A 17,558-nucleotide genomic window follows, 5' to 3' on the forward strand; every position below is an offset into this window, starting at 1 on the left:
CTAAGAGGCCCACTCCAAGAGACATCATAATTAAAATGCCAAAGGTTAAAGATAAAGAGAATCTTAAAAGCAAGAGAAAAGAATTTAGTTACCTACAGGTGAGTTCCCATAGGACTGCCAGCTGATTTCCCAAAAGAAACTTCGCAGGCTAGAAAGGATTGGCAAGAAATATTCAAAATCATGAAAAGCAGGGACCTACAGCCAAGATTGCTCTACCCAACAAAGCCATCATTTAGAATCAAAGGGCAGATAAAGAGATTCCCAGACAAAAAACTAAAGGAGTTCATCATCACCAAACCGTTATTGTATGAAATGTTAAAGGGATTATTTAAGAAAAAGAAGATCAAAACTATGAATATTAAAATGGCAATAAATACATATCTATCAACAATTGAGTCTGAAAACCAAGCTAAGCAAACAAGAGCAGAGACAGAATCATGGATATGGAGAAGGTTTCGATGGATGGTTGCCAGATGGGAGAGGTGTCAGGGAATGGGTGAAGAGGTGAGGGGATTAAGAAGTACAAATAGGTAGTTACAGAATAGCCATGGGGATGTAAAGTATAGTGTAGGAAATGGAGTAGCCAAAGAACTTACACCCATGATCCCTAGACAAGAACAATGGTATGGGAATTGCCTGAAGGAGTGGTAGGTGTTGGGTGGAGGGGGCAAAGGGGAAAAATTGGGACAACTATAATAGCATAATCAATAAAATAAAATGTTTTAAAAATGCAAGAAGGAAAAAATATTTAGCATCTATTGTGTACAGTGTACTATGCTAGATGTTGTATTTTTATGTTATTTACTTATTTATTTAAATTTTATTTATTTGTTTCTAGAGAGCAGATAAGGGAGGGAGAAAGAGACAGAGAGAAACATCAATGTGTGGTTGCCTCTCATACGCCCCCTACTGGGGACCAGGCCTGCAACCCAGGCATGCGCCCTGACTGGAAATCCAACCAGAGACCTTTTGGTCGCAGGCCGGCACTCAATCCACTGAGCCACACCAGTGAGGGCTAGATGCTGTATTTTTAAAACCACCTTTTATTTAAAAAATAAGTTATTTTTTCCCTTAAGTTATTCCTTAACTTTTCAAACACAAATTATTTAAAGCAGTGGTTCTTAAACATTGGTTTAATCTTTTTTAACTTTCAGTTTGTCAGGATCACTTGGGGAGCTTATTAAAAATGAGATTTCTAGGACCATAACTAGGCCCAGTTCTTCTCTCCAAATGCTGTGTATGTGTGTGCCCACATGTGTTTTAAAGTATATAATAGTGTGATTGTATCAGATGTTTAAAGGCAATTTTTTAAATGGTCTTAAGGGTGACTGGTAGCACTGTCTCCCTGCAGTCAGCCTCATTTCTGGGTAGAATTCTTAGAGAAATAATGAAGAGATTGTTTAAGGACTTAGTCTTTTTCCCCCATTTTTTTATTGTGGTAAATAAAATACACATAATATACAATTTACCACCTTAACCTTTTTTTTTGCAATTATCTCAATTTTTATTTTTTGTAAGTATTTTTTATTGATTATGCTATTACAGTTTTCCCAATTTTTCCCTCTTTATCCCCCCTCTGCCCTGCCCCCCCAACCCTCCAGCATTCCCCCCCTTAGTTCATGTCCATGGGTTGTACATATAAGTTCTTTGAGTCCTCTGTTTCATATGCCATTTTTTCTCTCTCCCCGTCTATTTTATGCCTACCAATTATGCTCCTTCTTCCCTGTACCTTTTCCCCCCTATTCCTCCCTTCCCCCTCCCCACTGAAATCCATCCATGTGATCTCCATTTCTCTGATTCTCTTCCTGTTCTGGTTGTTTGCTTAGTTTTTGTTTTCATTGTTTTTCTTTCCTTTTAGGTTTGTTTGTTAATAGTTGTGAGTTTGTTGTCACTTTACTATTCATATTTCTGATCTTTTTTTAGAGAAGGCCCTTCAACATTTCATATAATAAGGGCTTGGTGATGATGAACTCCTTTCACTTGACTTTATCTGGGAAGCACTGTATCTGCCCTTCCATTCTCAATGATAGCTTTGCTGGATAGAGTCATCTTGGATGTAGGTCCTTGCCTTTCATGAGTTCAAATACTTCTTTCCAGCTCTTTCTTGCCTGCAAGGTTTCTTTTGAGAAATCAGCTGATATCCTTCTGGGAACTCCTTTGTAGGTAACTCTCTCCTTTCCTCGTGCTTCTTTTAGGATTCTCTTTATATTTCATCTTGGGTAACTTAATGATGATGTGCCTTGCTTGGTGTGTTCCTCTTTGGGTCCAACTTCTTTGGGACTCTCTGGGCTTCCTGGACTTCCTGGAAGTCTATTTTCTTCACCAGAGTGGGAAAGTTTTCCTTCATTATTTAATCAAATAAGTTTTCAATTTCTTGCTGTTGTTCTTATCCTTGTGGCACCCCTATAATTTGGATATTGGAACATTTCAGGTTGTCCCAGAGGTTTGTAAGACTCTCTTCACTTTTTGGATTCTTGTTTCTTCATTTTGTTCTGGATGGATGTTTATTTTTTCCTTTTGTTCCAAATCATTGCTTTGATTCCTGGTTTCCTTCCTGTCACTGTTGGTTCCCCGAATATTTTGCTTTATTTCACTTTGGGTATCCTTCATTTGTTTTTTCATTTTTTGACTAAGCTCAATCAGTTCTGTGAGCATTTTTGATTACCAGGGCTTTAAATTCTCCATCAGATAGGTTGGCTATCTCCTCATCACTTAGTTCTCTTTCTGATGTTTTGCTCTGTTCTTTCATTTGGGCCATATTTCTTTATGTTGGCACATCTGTTAAGTTGTAAGGGGGCGGGGCGTTAGGTGCACACCAGGGTGTGGCAGCCCTCCTTGCTGCGCTGCTGCAGTGCTGCCTGGGGGGGCGGGGCGGAGAGGGAACAGTGCCCCGCCTGCATGTCTCCAGTGCACTTTCCAACGGACTCTCTCCTGTGAGACTGGGAGTTTCTCCCACTGCGGCAACTGCCGTAGCCCTCAGCCACCTCTGAGTCTCAGTTTCTCCTTAAGTCAGCCCCGCCCTCGCGGTCTACCACCTTGCAGTGGTTTTTGAGTTGGCCTGCGAGGTCTGCCACCCTACCGGTCTGATTGTTCTGGTTGATTTTTTCTTTAATTGCTTGGTTGTCAGAGTTTCATGCAGTTTGATTTTCTGGTGCTTTTGGTTGTTTATTGATTTTAGATGGGTTGTTATCCTCCTTTTGGTTGTACGAGGTGGCAAAGGGTTTCTACCTACGCACGCTTCCATCTTGGCTGGAACATCTCTTAACCATGTCTAAGTGAACGATTTGGTGATGTTAAGTACTTTCACATTGTTGCACAACCATCACACCACTCATCTGCAGAACTCTCTTCATGTTGTAAAACGGAAGGTCTGCACCCATTAAACAGTAACTCCCACTCCCACTCCCTCTCCCCCCGGCCCTGGCAACCACCAGTCTACTTCTGCATCTGTGATTCTGACTCCTCTGCGTGCTTCGTGTAAGTGGCATCATACAGTATTTGAAGGATTGACAGTATCTTAAAGCAGGAAAAATTTGAAGCTGAGATTGTATAGTTCAAAAGCTATTACTTGTTTTTTTTAAGTCCAGTAGGCTGCATTTTGATTCAGATTTTATTCGGGTGCCTTTGTGGGAGAAGGTTTTTAAATTGTTTTTTGGAACAAAGGTGATCATAAATGACTAATTTATCTTCTCAGGAAGTAAGTTGTGCCTTCAGCTGACCACTGAGGTCAACTTTAAAGGTAGTACTTGTGTGCTGCATGACAGGCAAACTCGATTTGCGTTAGGTTTTCACTTATTTCACAATTGCTCCTGGTTATCACGTGATTGCATCATTCTACCTAACTGATTTTTTTTCTAGGTGTATATTGCTTGTGTTTGGAGTGTGGATCCTTTATATCCTCAAGTTAAATTATACTACTGAAGAATGTGATATGAAAAAAATGCATTATGTGGACCCTGACCGCGTAAAGGTTAGATATTCCATTGGTGTGGTTTAAATTAAAATGTTTCCGAGCATACATTTAAACAGTAATATCATCTCTAAAGTATTGTAGATAAATGTTCAGGAAAGTTATAAACAGAGGGGAAATACTTAGTTTTAGCACTCTAAACCCAGAATCAGAGACAATCCACCCTAAAAAAACCCAACCAACGTAGCCACCTAACTCACAGTGTTCTTCCCCTTTACTGAAGTTGTGGGGGCGGGGGGGGCAGTTCCTTTCAACACACTCTCAAACACCTGCCCTGCAGTTAATGTGCCATGATGCTCTCCATGCGCGTGTTCTTCAAACAGAGTGGGAAGAATTTCTTTTAGTGTCACCTGTCATTCCTGTGTTTCATTTTGCTTTTTAATGATTTCACATTGTATTTCATGATTTTTCTTAAATTTACATTTATTTTTCTTAATCAATTGACCTATTAGATGCTAATTTCACTGATTATTTGAGTGGTTAAATTATCCAATAATGTTCAGCCCTGGATGAAGAAGAGATTATTTTAAGTAAGGTGGCATGGTACTAATGATAACCAAGCATATATAGGTGCTTTACACGTATTATCTCACTCAGTAGTTGTCATGACTGGGAGATTTCTCCGGATTCTCCCCATTTTACAGATGATGGCCCAGGAGGTTAAACTGCTTGCCCAAGTTCACATCTAGTTAGTTAATCTTCTTTAGTGTGTACTGTGTAACTGTTCTAAAAGTGCTCTAGTAATATAAAGTCATTTAACCCTCTGACCAGTCCTGGGGATGTAGGTACTATTATTGATCTCAGCTCACAGCTAAGGAAGTGGAGGGACAGGATATTATCACCTGTCCAAGGTTACCATACCTGGTGAGGAGTCAGGGCTTGGACCCAGCAGTGTGATTTCAGAGTCTGAGCTCCGGGTGACTCTGCTGTCTGCCTGGCTAGGGAGTGCCCACAGGGAAGAAGCCAGAAGATGTGGGCGGTGTGATAACAGAAAGAAGAGAGCTTAAGTTTCTGACCTAGATTCAAGTGTAAATGTCTCTTAGTAAAAATGAGACCTTGGGCAATTTACTTAATTGTTTTGAGACCCAGTGCTCTTAGCTGTGAAATACAGATAATGGCATCTATGTAGTTGGATAGTCGTCCAAGTTTGAGTTAGAGAGTATCCACAAAGTGCCTTTTCTGATCCTGATTTTTATTCACATGCTTCTGATTTAATCTGTCTATCCTAAGTGCCTCAAAGTTTTGGTGGCATAGACAGGTATAAACAAGTAAATGAAAAGAGTGTACCTAATAAATGCACAGCTTGGCCTAGGCAGACCCTTGTGTCTCAGGGGACTTGCTGATCACTTCCTGTCCCTGCTGCATCTGCCCTCAGCTCGATCACTTCCTGTCCCTGCTGCATCTGCCCTCAGCTCCATCACTTCCTGTCCCTGCTGCATCTGCCCTCAGCGCTCTGAGTCAGTTCATCAGCATTGGCACATCTGCTTTGTTGGAGCAGGGTGTGTCCAGTAGCCTCTGTTCTCCTCCTGATATGGCTGGCCTTGCAGACATCCCCAAGTTGCTTTCAATTCCAAGGCCCTTCCCAGTGCTCTTGGATAAGGTTTTTAGACAGCCTGCCTCTTTTTTGTCTCCTGTGAACTCTTCCCTTTATTCCTTTGCTGCACTCCATATTCTCTACTCATTGTCTTGCACACTGCTGACTACCTGATCAGCTGCAAATATAATTGTTCTTGAGTAGGGGTCATCCCAGAAAAGAGAGCTCTCTTGTGAAGGGTCGAGCACACCATTTCACTGATACAAGATCGGGGAAGAAGTGGTTTAGTAAAACTTGGGTACGGTTAACCTTGTGGTTTTAGTGCCTGGTCAGCGCTATCTGCATCAGTGTGTGCCGCGGCTGCCTATTAATAGACCAGGGGTGGTTTCTGGTCCCTGCAGTGTTCAGATAAGTACTCTGAACATTATGACTGTCACTCTCTAAGGTTCCCCCAAGGAATCATAGTGACTTCTGAGAATGACCAGAGAAGAGACTCAAGATCATGACCCTGGATAACCTTTTAGGGAATGAGGACATTCGTGTAGCCTGAGGGAGAGAAGACCTGGTACAGGGCACATAGCAGCTACTGTCAACAAGCCAAGGCCTGCCCCATGCAAGGGTCACCCTGCCTGGGTGGCCTTAATGTCAGAGATGCAGACCAGGGGGTGGGAGCCAAGCTGAAGGAGGGGTTTGATGTTCCAAGGCTATCAAAGATGGAATAAATGGTCCACCTTTTTGACAAATCTGTGGAGGTCTTTAGGCAAAGCCAGGATAACTGTTTTGGGGGCCCTGTAGGTGGAATTCAGGCATCAGACAGTGGGTGGCTCAGGGGTGTTTTAGAGCCTTTCTAGCCCTGAGATTCTGTGGTTCTCACAATTTACCAGTACCTGACTAGAACGTTTAGGCTGCTTTCATAACTTGGCGCTTTCCCTGTTCTGAAGGTGGATACGTGGGCACCACTAGTCCATAACTCAGTGGCTTTTAAACCAGATTTCAATGGTACTTTGAAGCCCCTCTGAAACTTACCAGACTCCCTCTGGTATTATGATTTATGTAAACATTTTGTTGCCCACTCTATTATCAGAGCCAGTGTTTATAAAAATACTTAGTTTCTGGACCCTGGCCAGGTAGCTCAGTTGGTTAGAGCATTGTCCCACCGAGGTTGTAGGTTCAATCCCTGGTCAGGGCGCATACAAGAATCAACCTGGAAAAAGTCCAGCCATTGTTAATATAATGAGAACAGTTTGCGCGATGTTGATGTAACTGGGCAGCCAAGGAGAGTGGACTGGAACGTGCATGTGTGAACAAGGACGACTTTGCTGTACTAGTCAGTGGGGACAGTGGACACCAGTGAATGAGCATGTGTACTGTGTGGCCATCGCACTCAAAATGACTGAGGGAGTAGAGCAACAAATCTGCATCAAATTTTGCATTAAGCTTGAACATTCCTCCACGGAAACTATTCAGATGATTCAGAAGGCTTTCAGGGATGATTCGATGAGTGTGGCGCAAATAAAAATGTGGCACAAAAGCTTCAAAGCTGGTTGAGAATCTGTTGAAAGTGATCCACATTCTGGAAGGTCTGCAACAAGAAGAACACTGAGAATACTGAATGTGTACGGGCTGCAGTCCACAAAGGTTGGTGACTGACAGCGTGAGAACTAGAAGCTGATCTGGGGATTCCAAAAACTACTGTTTCTGACATTTTGACGAAGGATCTAGGCATGAAACATGTTATGGCAAAATTCGTTCCATGGCTTCCGCAACCAGAGTAGAAGGAATATTTTGTTGCAGTTGCTAATGACTTGATTCAGACCGTTACCAATGAACCAGGTTTCCTCAAATAGGTCAAAACCAGAGATGAATGGCGGGTCTATGGCTGTGATCTGGAAATGAAGGCCCAGTTATCCCAGTGGAAGTCGCATGGTTCTCCGTGCCTGAAGAAGGCGAGGCAAAGTCACAGCAAGATCAGGACCATGTTAACTCTAATTTTTTGATTGGGAAGGTATTGTCTATCACAAGCATGCCCCTCCTGGCCAAACAATTAATAAGGAGTACTGCCTCAATGCTCTTCATTGGTTGAGTGATGCAATATGATGAAAACGGCCTCAGCTATAGGCAACTGGTGATTTTGGCAGCTTCATCACAACAATGCACCCACTCACACATCATATTTGGTGCAGAGATTGTTGGTGAAACGTCAAATCACCCATGTGACTCAGCCCCCCTACAGCCCAGATTTGGTGCCCTGTGACTTCTGACTTTTCCCAAAACTAAAATCACCTCTGAAAGGGAAGAGACTTCTGACCATCAATGAGATTCAGGAAAATACAACAGGGCAGCTGATGGCGATTCCAACAAAGGATTTTGCAGTGTTTTGAACAGTGGAGGAGATGCTGGGAGAACTGTGTGAGGTCCCAAGGTGCCTGCTTTGAAGAGGACTAAAGCATCATTGTCCTATGTACGAAGTTTCTTGTGTCTTGTATCTTCTTCAGTAAATGTCTCTATTTTTCATATTACGTGGCCAGGCACATTTTGGGCAGACCTTGTAAATAAGTGGAACAATAAATTGAAGTTTCTTTCTCTCAAATTAGTAAATAATAAAAAAAGTTTAAATATGTAGTATCTGGGATTTCAGGAAACAGATCATGATCTCGGATTGCCCTTGGCCCTCACCCACTGCCCCAAGTTCATGTCTCCTTGTCCACCTTTTTTTTTGAAGAATCAACAGTCAGTTTTACTGGACTCAGACCAGGAATCCATGGTCTTGAGGACCTCTGTGTATCTGTCAGTTTTCTTCTTCACGTTCTTTTCAGCCTGTTTCTGCAGCCTCCTGAGCTGTGTTTCCTTGTGGTAATGGATCCTGGCCTTCTCCTTCCTCTTCTCCTCCATCATGTCTGTGACTGCCAGCCTCATGAGCCAGGCATACTACGTAGGCAGAATCTGTGTAGGTATCAGATGCACAACCTTGAGGTCAGCAGGAGCTGCCATTTGCTCTTCTTGTTGTAGGGTGGCAGGATCCCATCAAACACATTGAGGCTACCCAGGGCAGCCTGGCCCTGCTTGGTCTTGTGGGGCAACATGCCTCTCATGGTCCGCCAACGGATGCGGCCGGGGACTCAGAAATGGTAGGCCAGGTACTTCAACTTGTTTCTATAGAAATTGCCAGAAATGTTGATGCCCTCGGAGCGCATGACCACCACCTTCTGGTCCAGCAGTACCTGCTTTGCCATGGTGGCCGCTAGGTGCCCAGGAAATGGTGTCAGCCACCGGGCACCTGGACCTGCCCCTCCGCCATCTCTGGCAGCTGCCTGGGAAAGCTCTTTACCTACCTTCCTGCATCCAGGCATGACCCACTAATTGAATATAGTTGAATCTAATGTGTTGCTTCTCAGATTCAGATTTTTAATTTCTCTTCACTACCTTTAGGAGAATACCCAGACTTCTTAGTCTGGCCTGTAGGGCTCTTCATGACTTGATTCTACCAGTCTCTTCAGCCTCCCTCGGCCACCTCCAGTACCCCAGGACTGCCTGTCTCAGGTGCACTGGACCCCTCCAGTTGTCAGTTGAGCTTCTTTCTTCTTCCTCATTGTGGTTGTGATTTGCATTTCTCTGATAAGTAATAATGTCGAACATCTTTTCACATGCTCACTGTCCATTTGTATACCTTCTAAGAAGAAATCTCTATTAAAATTCTTTGTCCAATTTTCAATTGGGTTAGTTGTCTTTTTATTATTGAGTTGTGAGAGTTCTCTATATAGTTAGAGTACCAGTCCCATATCCGATATATGACTTGCAAGTATTTCTCCCATTCTGTGGGTTGTCTTTTCTCCCTCTTCATTTTTGCACAACAGTTTCTAATTTAGATGAGGTCTAGTTTGTCTATTTTTCCTTTTGTTCCTTGTGCTTTTGATGCCATACCTAAGAAAACATTGTTTAATGCTATGTTTTCTTCTAAGAGTTTTATAGTTTTAGATCTTAAAATTTAGCTCTTTATAATTTATGTCTTTGATCCATTTTTGTGTTAGTTTTTATATATGGAGTGAGGTAGGGGTCTCACTTCATTCTTTTGCACGTGGCTCTCCAGTTGCTGCAGCACTGTTTGTTGAAAAGACTTTCCCCTGTGATGGCTGCATTCTTTCTTTCTTCTCTGCCTGGACCCTTCCCTTCCTTTGCTTCTCTGTTACTTATCTGTTACATCAAATCTCAGCTTGGGGATTAGCTTTTCTAGATGCCTTTTCTGCTCCTCCTTCTCTCTGGCTTCCGGAAGCCCCTTTATACCTTAATCCTAACACTTACCACTGGTATTTTGCCTGTCTTCCTCACTGTCCAGCAAACAAGCCCTTGGGAGATAAGGATTGTGGGCTAACATTTACATTAATGAAAATGTGTTTATTTACATTAAACTCCAGAGGAAGGGGGAGATATTACTTGAACCACAGTTTGGTGTCTCTTCTTTGATCTCCAAATTGTACAGAAAATCCACAGTTAAGTAACAGGAAGTTCTTTGAGTACTTTCAGTAATGGAGATTAAGTTTAAAATTTCTTTGAGAAGTAGCTCAGATACCAGGAGACAGTAGACTGAAAAAAGCTCCCCAATCACTTTCCCCCTAAAATATGGAATATGAGTGCTCCATTTAGGCTTATGGGGCCAGTTTTAAAACCTAAATTTACTGCTGGACTAATAACTGACAGCCACCAGTGCCCTGCTCTGATTGGCTGCAGTGATGATTCCTGACCAGTCACTGACAAGGGGGATGGGAGTACCTGATGGCCAAGGTCAGCCTCCCAAGCCCTCTGCCCAGGTGGAGAAGGGGTGAACAAAACCATGGTTCCCTACAAAGAAGGTATGGGAAATGGAGACCCAGTAGGCAGCCCAAGGTAACCACCACATCAACCCAGTTCTAGAAGATTTCTAAAAGATTATTTTTTACAATTATAAAAGTTCAGATAGTACAGAAATGAGTAAGGTGGAAAGTCCCCTGTAATTTGTGGGGACAGAGGGAAGAATAAGGGGGCATACCTGTGTGTGATAGTCTCCGTTCAGAAGTTAACAAAATAGAAAGTAAAACCATCCTATAACCATGGTGGAATTACAGGTGTATTTTATTTTATTACCTTGAGACTTTTTTTTAGTTCAGCTTTTTAAGATTGTCGACCCCGTCAAAATGCCACACTTTCCACAACGGTCTTCACAGGTTGTCCTGCTTCATTCCAGGTGGAGGGAGCAGTGTGCAGAAACAGGTGCCTCAGAGGGCCTTGCGGACTCGTGGAATGCAAGAGTTGGATGTCTCTGAGGATTTGGGGTGGGGAATAGCAGAATATGAGACTGAAAATGAAGTAGGGCTGGAAGTGCAAGTCCTTGAATGCCACACCAAGCAGCTCCTAAATTTGATGTGTAGTTGTACCTCATTAAAATGAGAACAGAAACCCTCTCTCAAGTCCCCAGGATGGGAGAAATGTTTGAGGAAGCTGGCCAGGTGGTCATGAGATGATGTTCAGTATGAACTCTCCACGAAGGAAACCCTGCCTGCCTCCAGGCCGGTGGTGGAGTGGGTCTGAAGCTTTTGGATAATGTGAATTATTGTGGATGTGTGTTAGCCGAAGAGGGTCTCAAAGCCGCAAGGGTAGGCTGCTGTTACCTTTGCTGATGACTTTCAGCACCTTGCAGTGTTAGCGGGACCCTGCTGACCCTGTTGGACTCAGAGTGTTCTTGTTGCACTGGGCTTCCCCTGCGGTACTGCAGAGATGTGTGGCCATGCTGGTTGAGGGTTTTGTATTTTTTTATTTAAAGATGTCCCTTAATGTGCTACTTGTTAAAAGACCAACAGACTTTAAGGCCTCTTCAGGAATGCTTGGACACTTTGGAAGTATGGTTCACATGTGAAATTGCACTTACCCTCTTCAGCATCCCCCGCCACCTTCTCTGGTGAGCACCGTACTGCTGGCCACACACACACAACGGAATACCTCTTAGTCATATGAAAGAAGGAAATCCTGCCTTTGCAACAACATGGAGGAACCTTGAGGGCATTATGCTAAGAAATAAATCAAACTGAGAAAGACAAATACTGTATGATCTCACTTGTATGTGGGATATAAAATAAAAAGCAACATTTTTTTAAATACCCTTCCATGAAATTTCACACTGGTTTTCCATGGCAAATTGCCAGTCATTGATGTTTGCAGCTGCCAGATGTCTGTTTATTCGCAGTTGTGGGCAGCCAGCAAGCTCAGCCTAGAAGACCTAGAAACTGAAGCCCTCATTCCCATGCCTTGATTTGAGAGATGAGGGAGTTCCTGTGTCTTTGAGAGTCACCGACTCTGCTTCCCAGTGGGCCTCCCACTGCAGAATGTCATCCACACCCTTCCACATCCTCCTTGCTGCCTGCCTTGGCTTCCCGCTTTGGAGCGTCTCCGGCAGCGGGCAGGAAGGCCTTCCTCTCTTTCTCAAAGCCCTGCAAGGTGAGATCCCCCGAGCGTTTTCCTTCTGAGCTTCAAAGCCTGGAAGAGGGAGGAAAAAGGCTGGGATTATACATCTTTGAAGGAGTTAAAACAAAGGAAGGAAAAATTGCGGCAGCTTGAGGCATTTCTGGTGGCATTTGGAACATTTCCCCTCCTGGGGTTGATTTATTGCACCCGCTGTGATTGAGGTCCGGGGGGGTCACAGTCAGGAGCCCATTCTAAGCTTGTGCTCTGCTCACAGTCTAGAAAATTAAGCTTGAAGCCTGAAATGGAACTCTGCCAAAATGGAAATGGGATGAAGTTTCACTGTTTCTAAAGAGAACTTCGTTTGGCAGCCCAGCAGCGAGTGCACAGGTTTCCGCTTGATCCCCTACCTCGCCTCCCGGTCGTGAGTCCACCACCGAGCTTCTCTAGGTCTCTCTTGGCACCTCTCAGATGTTCATTTCTATCCTGGGAGATTGGTAAAACTGGATGCTTGGGATGTCATTGTGTAGTGAAGAATGAGATCGTTGTCCTCTAAAAATTGCTGTTTCTAAGCTTCAGGCCCAGAGTCCAGAGACAAATGTGGATACTGTGCATAGCCCCTCTGCCCTGCCCCCACCAACCAGGCATTAAGGGCCTGCCGGGTAGCAGGATAGGTCAGGGACCAGCCCTCAATTCTGGGGCTGCTCCAGGTCATAACCGGTTCCTCGCTGGGCTTTCCCAGATTCTTCCTGAAGACGCTAATTTGTATTCAGACTGTTGTTGTCTGGGGTGTTTGTGTGCTGCTCTGTCTGCAGAGGCTGTGTGTGGCTTTTGGACTTTGGGAAGTAATCATTAGCCCAGGTTAGCTTGGCAGCTCTGCCCTTACTGGTTATGCTACCCAGGGAGTGAGCCCACAGAGTGATGATACTGTCTTGCAAGGTTTCATAGGCACCATGCAGTGAACTGAGACAGTGATTATGCACAGTGTCTACAGCATTGTCTGAGGCTGAAAGAACATCACTTTCCCTTCTCAGAATCAGGGTCGGAGCCTCAAGATGTAAGCAGTGTGATCTTTCCAGGTACTGATAAATTTTTGAAGCTATTTCAAAAATTTAAAAGGAGGGGGTTCTGCTGTCATAAGATAGGTATGTTTCTACAAAAAAAATTTATTATAGCAGCTGCACACAGAAGTATGATGGCAGCCAGCCCATGGAGTGCAGAGCCGTGGGGCCACAGTGCGGGGGTGGCCATGGAGGATCTGTTCAAGATGGGGCAGTGGGGCTTCACCCGCCACCCCTGGAACAGGGGAGCCTAAGGTGAAGAGAACATTTGACTAGCAGGCTCCCCGAAGAGAGAACACTGAGAACATTGTCCAGGGAAGATTTTATTAAGTTTGCCAAGAAGTAGATGATGCTAATACAGAAAGCTAAAACAACGTGTATAGGTATTGGATTGAAAATATTCTTCACCCCATTACCATTTAATCATGGTTAAAAATTATTTTTTAATAGTACATTGACTTGTTTTGCTTGCCAGCAAATCCAGTAAAATTTTAGTGTATTGGAATCTATTATTATTTAACATTCTAACAATTTGCCTCTGATTTTTTTTATTATCTCACATCTTGAAACTGTAGTTACCTTTGAATTATTAAAATAAAGTCTGAGAGGAGGATTTTTTAAAGGATTTTATTCTTATTTTGAGGGGGGGGGGGGAAGGGAGGGAGAGAAAAATCCATGTGTGGTTGCTTCTCGTGCGCCCCCCACCAGAGACCTGGCCTGCAACCCAGGCATGTGCCCTGACTGGGAATTGAACCAGAGACCCTTTGGTTCGCAGGCACTCAATCCAATGAGCTACACCAGCTAGGGCAGGAGGGTTTTTTTAAAAATGATTTGTTAAACTTAGGCACATTTTAGATTAAAGATTTAAACATTGAAATCCAAACCATAAAAATCCTACAAGAAAACATAGTCAGAGGCAGTATACTTTCTGGCATTGCTCTTAGTGATATTTTTTTGGATATGTCACTTTGGGCAAGGGAGACAAAAGAAAAATAAATGCATGGAATACATCAAACTAAAACATTTTTGCACAGCAAAGGAAACCATCAACAAAATAAAAAGAACCTATCAAGTGGGAGAAGATATTTGCCAGTGATATCCAATAAGAGGTTAATATCCAAAAAATAATAAGGAATTCATACAACTTAACACCAAAAAGACAAGCAATCTGATTAAAAAATGGGCAGAGGCCCTGAATAGACATTTCTCCAAAGAGGTCACCTATGATGCTCAATGTCACTAATCACCAGGGAAACGCAAATTAAAACCACAATGAGATACCACATCACACCTGTCAGAGTGGGTATCATCAATAAACGAGTGCTGGCAAGGATGTGGGGGAGAGGGGACCCTTGTACACTCACTGTCGGTGGGACTGGTAGATTGGTGCAGCCACTATGGAACACAGTGTGGAGATTCCTCAAAAAATTAAAAACAGAACTACCATATGACCCAGCAATCTCCCTTCTGGGTGTTTATCCAGAGAGATATTCAGAAATACTAATTCAGAAAGATATATGCATCCCTATGTTTTTTGCAGTATTATTTACAATAACCAAGATAAGGAAGCAACCTAGGTGCCCATGGATAGATGATTGGTTGAAGAAAAATATTCCTCAGCCATAGAAAGAATGAAATCTTGCCATCAGTGACAACATGAGTGGATCTAGAGGGTATTGGCTCAGTCTGGTCAAATACCATTTGACCAGACTGAGCCAAGAGGAAGACGGGCAAATGGGCATTTGTACCATGTGATTTTACTTATATGTGGAATCTAAAAAACAAAATAAGTAAACAAACAAAACAGAAACAAACTCATGAATACAGAAAACAAACTGATAGTTGCCAGATGGGAAGAGAGTTGGAGGCTGGTGGAAAAGGTGAAGGGATTAAGAAGTACAAGTTGGCAGTTATAAAAATAGTCACAGAGGTCCTGGCTGGTGTTGCTCAGTGGATTGAGTGCCGGCCTGCAAACCAAAGGGTTGCCAGTTCGATTCCCAGTCAGGGCACATGCCTGGGTTGCAGGCCAGGTCCCCAGTAGGGGGCGTGCAAGAGGCAACCACACATTGATGTTTCTATCCCTCTCTCTTTCTCTCCCCTTCTCTCTAAAAATAAATAAACTCTTTAAAAAGATAAAAAATAAAGTCTTTTAAAAATGGTCATAGGTATGTAAAGTACAGCATAGGGCATATAGTCAATAATATTGTAATAACTATGTATGCTGTTAGATGGGTACTAGGCTTATTGGGGTGATCACTTAGTAAGTTATGTAAATGTCTAATCACTGTGTTTTATAGCTGAAACTAATGTAATATTGTATGCCAAGTATAATTGAAAAATAAATACAAAAAACGTGTTGTACAAAAATCTGACAATTAAAAATAACAAGACTGAGAAAAAACATAGTTGGGGCAAACATTTAAAACTATTACAAGAATAATAATCCTCATTATTATTATTTTGAACTGTACTGACACAGTTCAAAAGACATGCTCGATCCTAAAAATAGGCCAGTAAATTTAGAACCATTCACACACACTCACACACTTGCTGGTGCTCAGGGGCGTGTGAAGGTAGCTTGGTGGCAGGAGGTGTAAGGCAGGGCCAAGGCTGCTGAGTGTGAAGATAAGGACAGAAAGCACAGTGATGGGGGGGAATTTTCTGCCAGTAGGTTGGTTCTGAGGCAGCATTTGACCAGACTGAGCCAAGAGGAAGATGGGCAAATGGGCATTTGTACCATGTGCTTCTGTGACTTGCTGTGTTCAGCTGGGCTAGCGTACTTGGCATTTGATAGTTCCTTGTTGATGCAAAATGTTAATCTACGGGGGAAACTGTGAATGGAAGCAAGGCAACCTCTGTGTTGACACAACGTCATTCCCTGATTACATTTCAAGTGATCTGCGTTTTAGACTATAGGAAGGTCATTGCCCCAACCGATAAATAAGCCTTCCCATCCCCCTAGATCGGAACCTGAAATACGGAAAAGTGTTTACTTGTGGTAAGAAGGCAAGGAACGCATAACATAAAATTTACCATCGTAACTATTTTTAAGCTTTAAGTATATTCACTGTGAAACAGATTCCTAGAACTTTTTTATCTTAAAAAACTGAAACTCTACCCATTAAACAACCAATTCCCATTTTCTCCTCCACCCAGTCCCTGGTAACTGCCATTCTACTTTCTGAGTCTGTAAATTTGAATACTGTTGATACCTTATATAAATGGAATCACACAGTATTTGTATTTTTGTGACTGGCTTATTTTTGTTTCTTTTCTATTGTATTTTTTTCCATTACCATTTAGTCCTCTTACACCGCCCTCCCCCCCCCCCCCCCCCCCCGCAATCACCACATGTGACGGGCTTATTTCCCTTAGTATAACGTCCTCAAGGTGCATCCATGTTACAGGATGTGACAGGATTTTATGAAACATGAAATCTTAAACACTTCATAATATATCTCTTATGCCCCAATTTTTTTTGAACGAGGTTAGGCTGGGGGTAGTACAAAGTGGAGGTCCTTTCTGCTTTATTTCTGTAATGAGAAAAAATGTTCTGGTTCAGTCTATCTCCTCACGTGACTCTCTCCCAGTTTTTTCTTCAAATTTCTAGCACAGATTAACTCTTAAAAGCAGATGGTCTGTGGTGAAAGACAATCAGAAGGGGAGCTACGTCAGACGTCTTACAGAGGATATATTTCTAATGCCTGGGAGTGTGTTAAACTCTGATTGGCGCGATCTCATTCCAGAGAGCTCAGAAATATGCTCAGCAAGTCTTGCAAAAGGAATGCCGGCCTAAGTTTGCCAAGAAGTCCATGGCGCGGTTGTTCGGGCACAGGTACAGCGTGGACCTGCTGCCTTTCGTAAAGAAAACCCCTGAAGTGAGTGAGGCCGAGTACAAGTACGATCCTCCCTTTGGGTTCCGGAAGTTCTCCAGTAGAGTCCAGGACCTCTTGGAAATACTGCCTGAGCACGACTTTCCCGAGCACTTGAAAGCAACGAGTTGTAGGCGCTGTGTGGTTGTCGGAAGCGGTGGAATACTGCACGGACTGGAGCTGGGCCAAGCCCTCAACCAGTTCGACGTCGTGATCAGGTACGTCGGTTTCCAGCCTGCCTTCCTCCTCTAGAGTTGAGTTCACTGCAGTTGGTCCACGCGGCACTGGGAACCGAGAGGACACGGCAGCACTGCGTGTCCCTGCCACCAGGGGAGTTAACTGCGTAAGAAACTGAAACAAACACATGAAATGATTATTAGATGTTCCAAACGGCTGTACTGACCCCAGCTTGGTAAAACACTTTCAGAAGAGGTGAGGTTTGGAAGGACGGATAGATTCAGATCAGCCAGCGAAGGAGGAAGGCTGTGCCAGGCCGGGCCAAGAGGAGGGTGAGGGAGACTGAGTCAGTGGGATGCCTGGCCTCTGGGAGCGGGCTGGGTGGGGGGAGCCCTGGAGTACAGGCTGCTTGGGGTACGGAAGGCAGAGGAGTTTTTACGCATCCAACGGGCCATAATGCAGTCAGCCAAGATTCTTCTTGGTTTAGTTGGCTATAAATTTTTCTGATTATAAAA

At 43.4% G+C, this 17,558-nt stretch overlaps 1 protein-coding gene and 1 pseudogene across 2 annotated transcripts in view; one reads left to right on the forward strand and one right to left on the reverse strand.

Moving 5' to 3' along the window:
* The window catches only part of ST3GAL5 (ST3 beta-galactoside alpha-2,3-sialyltransferase 5), a 56,020-nt gene that overhangs the window by 23,542 nt on the left and 14,920 nt on the right, over window positions 1-17,558 (forward strand). Inside the window, exons 3-4 of one of the 2 annotated variants that reach the window (XM_024558427.3) lie at window positions 3,859-3,970; window positions 16,741-17,084. In XM_024558427.3, coding sequence (XP_024414195.2) covers window positions 3,859-3,970; window positions 16,741-17,084 — 456 coding nt within the window. The remainder of the gene's footprint in view (window positions 1-3,858; window positions 3,971-16,740; window positions 17,085-17,558) is intronic. The other variant, XM_024558428.4, reaches the window with a different exon arrangement.
* LOC128780852 (large ribosomal subunit protein uL13 pseudogene) lies at window positions 6,781-8,802 on the reverse strand (annotated as a pseudogene).

This window comes from Desmodus rotundus, chromosome 5 (assembly GCF_022682495.2).
Source record: "Desmodus rotundus isolate HL8 chromosome 5, HLdesRot8A.1, whole genome shotgun sequence".
In the NCBI taxonomy this organism is placed as follows: Eukaryota; Metazoa; Chordata; class Mammalia; order Chiroptera; family Phyllostomidae; genus Desmodus; species Desmodus rotundus.